We start from the raw sequence: 12759 nt of genomic DNA on the forward strand, positions 1-12759 counted from the left end.
GCATTAGTAGCTAGCATGCTTGTCTGCAATTGGGCACTTTTCTAAATGAGAGCTACCGATATTTCCCAAAAATTTACTGTGGATCTGTGAACTAAGCTCCTGGCTTCTGATTCCAGCACTGAGGAAGAAGAGGAGGAAGAACATTAAAAGCCATAAAAAGAGGATTGCAGAAGGAATCAGGATGCAGGACTAACCTGAAGAGAGGTAGTTAGGAAACACTGAACTATGCTACATATCATTCCACTACATTAACAGGGACTCCCCCAACCAATTTGTCTATATGAATTATGTCTGTAATCAAAACCCCATTTAGACACTAAAGTATTGAAATGAGATGGTGGTAAATAGGTCAAATTGTCCCATACATTTCTCCTTTGTGGTGTAGACATCAAATGTTGCTTTAGTACATATGTAAAGTTACATAATGTTTGCTATCAACCAAGAAATTCAAGTTTTGCTCTTTAAGCACATTGAAATGACATTGCACAGAGTAATAAAGAATACAAAATATGAAAATACATTTTTATTGGGAAGTGGAATGTTATGTTCAATTAGTGTAAGGTTGATGAAATGTATTACATTAACAGCCTTTCTTTAAGGAACAGATACAGGTTTAGCAAAGCAAGAAGTCGGAAGATTAGAACAGGTTTCCATACACAATTTCCCGGTTTTAAGTAATCAGAACTCAATTTGCACAAATTATATAGGCCATTGAAGGAAAACTGTATTGTTACTATTTCCCATAATCAAAAATTTTGCACCTTGTAGATCTGTCTTTACCATGACTCCAATTCTGGTGATCCTGATACTGTCCTAAAAAGGCCCTCTCCATGCAGAACTGGACACTTACCAAAAGGTTACATCACAAGTAGGGTTTTTTTTTTTTTCTCATTGTGAATTAAGGTCCACATGCTCTTAAAGCAACTCCACCATTTTAAAGACAACTGCTGGAACCAAATCTGGAAGAGCTCTTCTATTTGGGGACGTGTTTAAGTCACATGTACACAGTGTCAAGTACTTGGAAATGGCATCAGAATACATGCACAACATATTTTAAGTCTTGTGCAAACTAATAGGACCTGTGCAATTCTGGGGGCTATAAGGTACAAATAAATATCTGCATGTGGTAGGGAAACCAACTTCAGTTGATCAATGCTCATTTTGTTTATTTCTTCCCCCAGACAGAAAACATCCAACAAGAACAATTTTATCTATGTTTATTTAACTGTAACAAAAGTAGAACAATGCATACCAAATGGAAAAAGATATTCAAAAAAGATGATGAAAATGTTTATCTAGGAACAGAAATGACTAAATTTAGCTGAAGGAATGACCCAGGTGCCATTAAAATACATTTGCAACTTATAATTGGTTATAGGGTAAATTAAAAATTTAGTTAACTGAGTCATAGTTCACTATTAAAAGTTATCAAAATGTTACATAAAAACTGACAACATTCATAAATATTACATAAACAGCAAACAAAAAAATTATATAAGAAAAATAAATAAATGTATCCTGAGATAAAATACAAATCACACTTGCCATGCCAGATACATACACCCTTTCCCCTTAGATACAATTGTGAAGGTTTGGTATTTTGCACATTTCAAAATAAAGTAATGTTAATACATGTTGATTCAAATTTCAGCCATTGAAAAATCTATTCATATCTTAAAAATTCCTATGATGAAACACTGGGGACTCCAGTTTCATTTATTACAAACTTTATGAAGACAGAAATTGCATTTGGTTTGACTCCTCAAATCATGGCTGAAAATTCTCAGCAAAGCATTCTAGGCCTTTTTTCTCACACCAACTGACCCAAAATATATTTTAAGAAATGTTTATTTTCTGTGCATATTTGTTTTAAAATTATAAATTCCTTAGCACTTTTTCTTCTTCCTCTTCATCGCTGTCAATGACATTGACTTGCTGGATGCTAGAGGAAGTTGATGTCGGGGCTGTGAAAACATTCTCCAAGACTCCAATGTCCAGCTGGGGCATGGGATTTAAGTATTCTTCCCCACTGTGGCTATGACTGTTATAGTAAGAGGTCCCATCCATGCTCTCACAACTCCGAGAATCTTCACTGTGTGTGCGTTCATCTGGATAGTCTCTAAAAGGATAGTCTCTATTTAAAGCTGAAAACATAGCCTCGTGTTTTTGGTACCTGTCTTCATAATAACCAAGGCATTCTGGCATTGAACTTGGAAAATTTCCATAGCCAAAGGGAGGCCGACTATAAGGGCACGTGCTGCAGCAGAAAGACACAAAAAAAGGAATTAGATCATACCTTACCCACATGTTGCCCTGCATATGGACTAATTGAGAAAGTCAATTGCATCTTCTGGAACCTGGAAAGTTCCCAAGATCCTTTCTGCAACCACTACATGTGTCATCTGCTTTTCCTACACATTCACAATCCTCACCTCAAACTAAAGTGGCAAATAAGCTTGTGACTGAAATACTCACCAGCACTACTATCTATCATCAACTTCAGGCTTCTTACCTTTTGACAACCTTGAAAAGGAAAAACTGCTTTTCTTGGCCTTGCTTTGATGATGTCCCAGGCCATGTGAGGCATTGTAAATGCAAGTATGTGTTGTATTATGTTAAGAACTGATACTTAGTGAGCAATGCAACAATTATTTTTGCTAGCATTTGAAATGAAGTTCATACAGGAAAGCTATATAACTGGGTTGAAATCAAGAACTCCTGAATAGTGGGGTGAGGGGTGCTATGACAGAGGATGACAACTTAATTTTTAGTTGACATTCAATAATAAAGTAAATTTTAAACACTCGTTACTACCAGAAAGATTTTGAACTAGTTGCTAAAAGATTTTTAAAAAGTATTATTCTCCCTTTCAAAGACAGAACAAGAATCACAGCAGAAGAGATGGAAGCATTCCAGCAAGAGTTTCCTGGGCTCAGGAACTCCATCTAGTGACACATACCATGAACATGATGACCATGTTCATCAGCAAAACCCATGACAACTGGGCTGTTTCATTTCATCATGCTCCCACATTAAAAAAAAAAGTCAACTTTCTTTCCCTATGGTTGAAAACTTAAGTATGAGCAATATATTACACGATCATCTCAAACTCTCTGGTAATGTGGAGCTTCTTCAGTGTCTCAGTGTCCAACATCCCCAAATTTAAAATGCTAGGTGCATTGCCCATATTAAATATCATAAATATGAAGCAAAGTCTCTAAAATTTTTCAGGTTTTCATTCCTATTGTAACATCTTACTTTAGGCATTTTTTTTTTATTGAAGACATGTGCCCAGAACACACTGTGCTTCCATCTGTGATTTTGCTCATGGAGTTCACCACCTTCAGGTCTCTCCATCTGCTGAATTCTACAGATCCTTCAAGGGTGATGCTCAAGTCTACCTCCTTATAAGGCCTTCACTTCAGATAGAAAAAATTCACCAAGTAACTATTTATTCAGGACTCGATATACGCAAAACAGTATGTAAATATTGATGGAGAGGTTTTTAAAAATAGCCTGAAATTTAGTTATATACTAGACAACGTGAGGAAGTCTATAAAGCTGGCAGAACATGGCTATATGAGCATGGTAAAGAGAAGTTAATGTAATGTCTAGAGAATAAAAGGATAAATTAAGACCTACAAAGATACATGGATGAAAATGAATAACTACAGAAGCATCAAGACAAAGTGAGGAAAGTATCAATTTAATTATTAAAATACTAACATTAGCCAACATGTAATAAGAATTTACTATGTTTTCTAGGCATTGGGCTAAGAAGTTTATTTATTAATAAATAAATAATGTCTGAAATGTATTAAAACATATCAATTAATAAAAATTCACTTGTTCATAATGATACTCCCAAAACAAAACAAAACATTGATATAGGGGAAGAATCAATTGTCTATCCTGTCCTTCCTATATTTCAGAGTAACCAATAATTGATGAAAGTTTTTCTTCATAAAACAATTTCAGCTAATGAATGAAGGAATATCAAATCAGAAAATCACCATTTTGCAATCCCATGAATCTAAGCAATAATCACCTACTAAAAATAACGGCTAAAAACATTAGTTTAGTATTTCTCAACCTTGATTTCCCCTTAGAATAATCTGGGGAAATTTTTAAAGAATATTGTTGCCCAGGCCCTACCACAAAGATTATTATTCACCTGGTCTGGGATAGGGCCTATACATCTGCTTTTTATTTTGGCTCTTCAGATAATAATACTGCGCAGCCAGGAAATGAGAAGCACTGCTTTAGTGGATAAACTTACACTGATGAACACCTGAACCAATAAGTAGGTCATTCTTAAGATCACAAAAGAGAAGAAACAAATGTGTCTACTCCTGATGGGATGCAATACAAAGTACACAACTCCACCTGTGAGGTATAAGTGCCAAGGACAAAAGTTGAATCTAATCTAATCATGCTGCAAGATCTAACTACCAGTTCATAGGGAAAAAATGTGTGATAGGGAAACTTGTTAAACAGTACCACTAGGATGTAGCAAACCAAATCTCAGATGTAGATAATTTGTTTCTTCAATAAATATGTGACAAAAAAGAAAATAGGGAACTGCTGTAGAATAAAAGAGACTTGAGGGACATAATCAAATCCAGTGTGAATACCTTGCTTGGATCCTGATTCATACAAAGCATTTGTAAAAAAGGTTTGAGACAACTGAGGGGGATTAAACATACACTGCTTACCGGATAATAAGGAAATATTAATAGATGTGAAAATAGTAGGTGGTCATTTTTTCCAGTCTTTTAATAATACTTACGTATTTATAGGGAAATGCTTTGATGTCTGTGATTTGCTTTAAAATACTCAGACACCTGCCCCCCCAAAAGCAGGGGGAAATAGAAGATGAAAGGAGAGCAAAATAATTTTATATAATTACAGAACCTAAGTGATGATTCATGGGGATTCATTCAAACTGTTCCGTGTTTCAGCATATGAAAATTTCTGTAACAAAACGGAAAATAAAACAAAAATAAAATACTATTCATGAAAGATGAAAAGAAAATTTTCCCTCTATGGTGAAGCAAATTTTCCACAAGTTTCTTCTGCTCTTTATCCACATTCTCTCAGGATTCCGCCCTTTGCTCATTACCCTGGAGTTAACAGCTCTACTTTGGCCAGCAGCATAGGGTCGTTTTTAGCACCAGTAGGGGTTGCACTGTGTCAGGGCTCTTATTGTCCTCCAAGAACACCTAGCAACCCAGAAAAAGAAAGTGCAAAATGACCACACATGGATTTGGGCATTCCTTCTTCCCCTTGCATTAACCTTTAGTGCCCTGCCCTAAAGAGGTAAGAGTTTATTTCTGTTGTCTCCTTTTGTTCCAAGATAAAATGCATCCTGAACTAAGGAAATATAGTTTGGTTGGTAAAGAGCTCAGGGAAAGGAGTTGATAACTTTTGAAAGTTGGTGAGCTGTGGCACAAATCACAGTGAATATGTATCATGGACCAACTCTCTGTATCTCAGAAGATGAAAATCACAAAGTGTAGTATCAAAATCTCACTATAGATCTATGCCTTTAATGCCTTCTTTAAACTTGCCCCAAAATGGAAACGCACAAAATTAGGCATGCCTACTTCAAAGAACTTTAAATGAAACAAGGGTTCTGTGGTAGGCAGAATAATGGTCCCCAAAGATATCCACATTCTGATCCCTGGAATCTTTTTGGGTATGTTACTTTACATGGCAAAAGGGACTTCGCAGATGCAAATAAATTAAGAATCTTGAGATGGGAACATTATCCTGGATTATGTAGGTGGCTCAATGTAATCATAAGGGTTCTTATAAAAGGGAGGAGGAAATGTCAGAGTCAGAGAAGGAGATGTACCAACAGAAGCAGATGTCAGTGATTTGGGGAAGGACTATGAGACAAGGAATGCAGAGAGTCTCTAGAAGCTGAAATAAGCAGGGAAATGGATTGTTCCCTAGAGCCTCCAGAAGGAACACAGCCCTGTCTACACCTTGATTTTTAGCCCATTTCAGACTTCTGAACTATAGAAGTGTAAGATGATAACATTATATTGTTTAAACCACTAAATTTGTGGTAATTTGTTATAGCAGCAATAGGAAACTCAAATTTAATCCAGATTTTAGTTTTGTACCAAGCCTAAAAAAGCAACCATAATTTACAGTCTGAATTGCTTAAAATGATAAATTCTGGCCAGCACACTCCAAAATAGAACAATGCCCACTTCTTCAGCTATCTATACACATGGTTTTAACTTCTAACTTTCTACAGTTAGGATCAGAAGCACCTTTCTTGTCCCCTGAGCCTAAGCCTACTTCTGAAGAACTTGATGCAAATACTCTTTTTCTTTGCAGCCTATGAACAAAGGTTAGAAGGATTCCATAGAGTGGGCAACAACAGAGATGTGGAAGATAGGCAGCTCAAACATTCACTGTATTCTAGATTGTCATCTGGCAGATCCACAAGGATTTGTACCTCTTGCAAGAAAAAAAAAAAAAAAAGCAAGCACATGGTTCCTGCAAACCAACTGTTCTATCTTAACATTTACCAATTAGGTGCTAAATCAAGAATTGGGCCAAATTCAGATTTGCTCTTACTATAATTTAGATTAGGGGGTCTTAATCTAGGGCAATGGTAATCCTCTTGGAAAAGTTCCAAGAAGATCCATAAATTCCCAAACATAGTAATGAGTCTCACTGTAGTGTATCAGGATGTGGATTCACATTTATATATCTAGCACAGGTATCACTGTGCTTAATTAGTGGTAGGATTCTGAATTTTATCAATCCTAGAAAATTCTTAGCAAGTATCTCTTTAAATATTGCCTATCCCTCATTCTCAATATACCTCCCTTCTGGAATTTCTGTTATACTTCATGTTTACTTCTCACTCTATTTTCCATGACTCAACATCTCTTTCATATTTTCTATTTCCATAACTCTTGTGATACAATCTGCCTGGGTAATTTCCTTAGAACTAGCTTCTAATTGATTAGTTCTCCTTTTAGGTATGTTTAACATGTTGTTGAACTCCTTCATTGAGTTTTTAAAAAGAGATTTAATTCCACACTATAAAATTCACCCATTTACAATTTAGCATTTCCAGTGGTTTCTTGCATATTCCCAGAGTTGTACAGCCATCACCACAATCTAATTTTAGTATATTTTCATCACCCCAAAAGGAAATCCCATACTCATTAACAGTCACTCCTCATTCCTTCTCCTCCCTTGGTCTTAGGCACCACTAATTTACTTTCTGTCTCTATAGATTGGCATATTCTGAACATTTCCTGTAAGTGGAATCATACAATATATAGTACTTAGTGACCAATTTCTTTCACTTAGCATGTTTTCAAAGTTCATTCATGTTGTAACATGTATGTGTAATTCATTCCTTTGTATGGCTGACTAATATATCCCATTGTATGGCTATTCAACATTTTATTTACCTAATATCAGTTGATGGACATTTGGGTTGTTTTCACTTTTTTACTATTATGAACAATGCTGATATGAACATTCATATAAACTTTTTTGAGTGAGCAAATGTTTTCAGTTCTCTTCAGTATATACCTAGGGGTAAAACTACTGGGTCACATGGTACTACCCTATTTAATATTTTGAGGAACTGCCAAATTGTTATTCAAACTAGTTGTACCATTTTTCATTCCCACCAGCAATGTATGAGGGATCTAATTTCTCCACATCCTCACCAACATTATTCTTTTTTTTCATTATAGACATACTAGTGGGTGTGAAGTAGTATCTCATTGTGACTTTTATTGGAATTTCTCTAATGAATATGATCTTGAGTATCTTATGTGCTTACTGGCCATATGGATATCTTCTTTGGAGAAATGTCTATTCAGAGTCTTTGTCCATTTTTAATGGGGTTATTTGTCTTCTCTTGTTGAGTTGTGAGAGTTTTTTATGTATTCTAGAAACAAGTTTCATCAGATGCATGACTCACAAATATTTTCTCCCATTCTGTGGCTTCTCTTTTCATTTTCTTCATAGTGTCCTTTGATACACAGTTTTAAATTTTAAGTCCAATTCATTTACTTTTCTGTGGTTGTATTTAATAATTTACAAGTTTACAGTTCTAGGGCCATAAATATGTCCTAACTAAGGCATTCAGAGAAAGACAGCTGGGCTCAAGGAAGGATGATCTGGGAAGGTATATGGCTGGTGTCTGCAGGACCTTGTTCCTGGTCCCGTTGTTTCCAGTTTCTGATGTCAGTGGTTTCCTCTCTAAGCATCTGTGGGCATTCACTTAGCTGCTCCAGGACAAAACTCTGGGTTTCATCTCTTAGCTTAGCATCTGCCGGGGCTGGAGATTTCTTCTCTTCAGGTTCTGGTTATTTCTGTGAGTCCTTGCTTAGCACACAGGCTATTTCTGTCTCAATCTCCAAACATCTACATCAGCTCTGAGGTTTCGCCAAAATGTTCCCCCTTTTAAAGTATTGTAGTAAACAAATCAAGACCCACCTTGAATGGGTGGGGTCACATCTCCATCTAATCAAAAGGCCATACCCACAATTGGGCACACCACGTCTGTGTGGAATAATCTCATCAAAAGTTTCCACCCTACAACACTGATAAGAATTAAAAGAAATGGCTGTCCCCACAAGATTGGACCAGGATTAAAACATGGTTTTTCTGGAATACATAATGGTTCGAAACTGGCACACCCATTAAATGGTCTTTGTACCCCTGTTGAAAATCAATTGTCCACAGATACATGTTTTTTTCTGGGTTCTCAATTCTATTCCATCGATCTATGTGTCTATCCTTATGCCTATACCATACGGTCTTGATTACTGTAGCTATGTAGTAAGTTTTGAAACCAGGAAGTGTGAGTCCTCCAATTGTATTTTTCTTTTCCAAGATTGTTTTGGCTATTTGGGGTCCCTTGCCTTTCCATATGAATTCTAGGATCAGCTTTTCCATTTCTGAAAACAAAAAGGCCACGGAGATTTTGAAAGGGGTTGTATTGAATCTATAGAATACTTTGGACAGTACTACTATAATAACAATATTAAGTCTTCCAATCTATAAATATGGACATCTTCATATTTAAGTAAGTCTTTGTGCTGGTTTGAAATGATGTATGTACCCTAGAAAAGCCATGTTTTAATTCTAATCCCATTTTGTAAAGGCACCTGTTTCTTCTAATCTCTGTTCACTATTATATGTTTGAAACTGTAATTAGATCATCTCCCTGGAGATGTGATTTAATTAAGAGTGGTAGTTAAGATGCATTAGGTGGAGGCATGTTTCCATCCATTTGGATGGGTCTGGATTACTTTACTGGAATCCTATAAAAGAGGAAACATTTTGGAGAAAGAAAGAGATTTCTGAGAGCGCAGAGAATGACACAGAGAAGCAGAGAGTCTACCAGCCAGTGACCTTTGGAGATAAAGACGGAAAACACCTCCTGTGGAGCCTCATGAAACAGGAAGCCAGGAGAGAAAGCTAGCAGATGATGCCATGTTTGCCACATGCCTTTCCAGATGAGAGAGAAACCCTGATCCTGTTCACCATGTGCCTTCTCAGTGAGAGAGAAACCCTGAACTTCACAGGTCTTCTTGAACCAAGGTATCTTTCCCTGGATGCCTTAGATTGGACATTTCTTTAGACTTGCTTTAATTGGGACATTTTCTCGGCCTTAGAACTATAAACTAGCAACTTATTAAATTTCCCATTCCATTTCTGGTACATTGCATTCTGGCAGTTAACAAACTAGAACAATCTTTTCTAATTTATTTAAGCAATGTTTTAAAGTTTTCAGTGTGTACAGGAATTCTACCTCATTGTTGAGTCTATTGATAAGTATTTTATTCTTTTTGTTGCTATTTAAATACAACTGCTTTCGCAATTTCCTTTTCGGATCACTCATTGCTAATGTTTAGAAATACAATTGCCTATTGTGTATTGATTTTATACACTGCAACTTTGCTGAATTTATTAGCTATGATAATTTTTGTGGGTTCTTTAGGATTTTATATATATATATATATATATATATCCTTTATATATATATATATATAGGATCATGTCATCTGTGAATAGAGTTTTTACTTCTTCCTTTGCAATTTGAATGTCTTGTATTCCTGTTCCTTGCCTAATTACTCTGGTTAGAACTTCCTGTACGATGTTAAACAGCAATGGTGAAAGTGGATATCCTCGGTTTATTCTGCATTTAATGAGGAAAACTTTTCAGTCTTTCAGTGTGGTTTTTGTAAATGCCTTTTATCATGTTAAGGGAGTTTCCTTCTATTACTAATTTGCTGAGTGCTTCTATCATGAAAGAGTGTTTAATTTTATGAAAAGCTTCTGTATCAACTGAGATGATCTTGAGTCTTTTTCTTTCATTCCTTCAAGGTAGTATGATTACATTGATTGGTTTTCAGATTTTGAACCACACTTACATTCCTGAGATAAATCCCACTTGGTCATGGTGTATAATCCCATTAATATGCTGCTAGATTTGGATTGCTCCTATTTTGTTGAGGATTTTGCATCTATCCATATACCTAAAGGATATTGGTCTCTAGCGTTTCTTTTTTTTTTTTTTTTTTTTTGTGGTGTCTTTGTCTAGCTTTGGCAACAGGGTAACACTGCCTGCATAGAAATAATTAGAAAGCATTCCTTCTCCTTCTATTTTTTTGAAGAGTTTGAGAAGGATTGGTGTTAATTCTTCTTTTAATGTTTGATAGAACTCACCAATAACATCATATAGTCCTGGGCTTTTTGTTGTTGTTATTGTTATTACTGGGAGGATTTTGAATACTGATTAAATCTCTTGTATAGATCCAATTTTCCGTTTCTTCTTGCATTATTTTTGATAAGTTGTGTGTTTCTCAGAATTTGTTCATTTCATCTAAATTATCTAACTTGTTGGTGTACAATTGTTCATAGTATTCTTCTTTTTTTGCATGAGCAGGCACTGAGAATCAAACCTGGGTCTCTGGCATGGCAGGTGAGAACTCTGCCTGCTGAGCCACCATGGCCCACCCATCATAGTATTCTTTTTTCTTTTTTTCAATTTTTATTAATAAAACCAACCAACATACAATATGAACATTTTTTTCATCACATAGCTGTATATTCATCATCATGATCACTTCTTAGAATGTTTGCATCAATTCAGAAAAAGAAATAAAAAGAAAACAGAAAAAAAAATTCATACATACCCCTTACCCCTCCCTTTCATTGATCACTAACATTTCAATCTACTAAATTTATTTTAACATTTGTTCCCTCTATTTATTTATTTATTTTATATATATATATATATATATATATTTTTTTTTTTTAACATGGGCAGGCACCTGGAATTGAACCTGGGTTTCCACAGGTTTGCCTCATGGCAGGCGAGAACTCTGCCACTGAACCACTGTGGCTCACCCTATTTATTTATTTTTAATCCCATCCATATGTTTTACTCATTTGTCGATAAGGTAGATAAAAGAAGCGTCAGACTCAAGGTTTTCACAATCACACAGTCACATTGCGAAAGCTATATCACTATACAATCATCTTCAAGAAACATGGCTACTGGAACACAGCTTTACATTTTCATGTAGTTTCCTCCAGCCTCTCCATTACATCTTGACTAACAAGGTGATATCTACTTAATGCATAAGAATAACCTCCAGGATAATCTCTCAATTTCTGTTTGGAATCTGTCAGCCATTGACACTTTTTTTTTGTCTCATTTCTCTCTTCCCTCTTTCGGTTGAGAAAGTTTTCTCAATCTCTTGATGCTGAGTCCCAGCTCATTCTAGGATTTCTGTCCCATGTTGCTAGGAAGGTCCACACCCCTGGGAGTAATGTCCCACGTAGAGAAGGGGAGGGCAGTGAGTTTGTTTGTCATGTTGGCTGAGAGAGAGAGAGGCCATATCTGAGTAACAAAAGACATTCTCTTAGGGGTGACTCTTACGCCTAATTTAAGTAGGCTTAACCTATCCTTTGTGGGGTTAAGTTTCATATAAACAAACCCAAAGATTGGGGGCTCAGCCTATTGCTTTGGTCGTCCCCACTGCTTGAGAGCATATCAAGAATTCTCCACTTGGGGAAGCTGAATTTTCCCACTTTCTCACCATACCCCCAAGGGGACTTTGCAAATACTTTTTCATTCCCTGTTTAAATTCTTCTGGGATTTATCAAGGCATTAATCTGGACAAATCTACAAAATCTCAATAGTATTCTTTTATAATCATTTTTATTTCTTTAAGATTGGTAGTAATGTCATCACTTTCAATTCTGATTTTAGTAATTTGCATCTTCTCGGTTTTTTTGTTAGTAAAGCTGAAGGTCCATCAAATTTTGTTAATCTTTTCCAAGAACTTTTTGTTGTGTTGATTTTCTCTATTGTCTTCTATTTTCTATTTCATTTATTTTTGTTCTAATCTTTGTTATTTCCTTCTTTCTGCTAGCATTAGGTTTAGTTTTTTTTCCTCTAACTTTTTATTACTTAACAATGTTACAGTTATTTGGGATGACAAGATAAGAATTCAATACATAACTGCTGGTTATAAAGGGATAGGTCCTAAATCTAAGTGAGGGCGGCATATTTGCAAAAAACCTAATTTCCTTTTTAATATCCTTCTCCATGTCCATGTGGCCATATTTAATAGACTAAATTAGGATGTGACCTAAACTAAATACCCTCCTGAAAGAACTTTTGTTTTAGTTTGTGCTTCTCTTTTTAGTTCCTTAGGGTATAAGGTTAGGTGTTGAATTGTGAACCTTCTTCTT

The 12759-nt window shown here is 35.7% G+C and overlaps 1 protein-coding gene across 3 annotated transcripts in view; it reads right to left on the reverse strand.

Annotated features, from left to right (window-relative positions):
- Nucleotides 1-534: 534 nt before the first annotated feature.
- Nucleotides 535-12759, reverse strand: part of SOX30 (SRY-box transcription factor 30) — a 52647-nt gene continuing 40422 nt past the window's right edge. For 2 of the 3 annotated variants that reach the window (XM_077137532.1, XM_077137531.1), the window contains one exon: nucleotides 535-2257. In XM_077137532.1, coding sequence (XP_076993647.1) covers nucleotides 1876-2257 — 382 coding nt within the window. In that variant the 3' untranslated portion in view covers nucleotides 535-1875. The remainder of the gene's footprint in view (nucleotides 2258-12759) is intronic. The other variant, XM_077137534.1, reaches the window with a different exon arrangement.

The sequence above is a fragment of the Tamandua tetradactyla genome, chromosome 20 (assembly GCF_023851605.1).
Source record: "Tamandua tetradactyla isolate mTamTet1 chromosome 20, mTamTet1.pri, whole genome shotgun sequence".
NCBI lineage: Eukaryota > Metazoa > Chordata > Mammalia > Pilosa > Myrmecophagidae > Tamandua > Tamandua tetradactyla.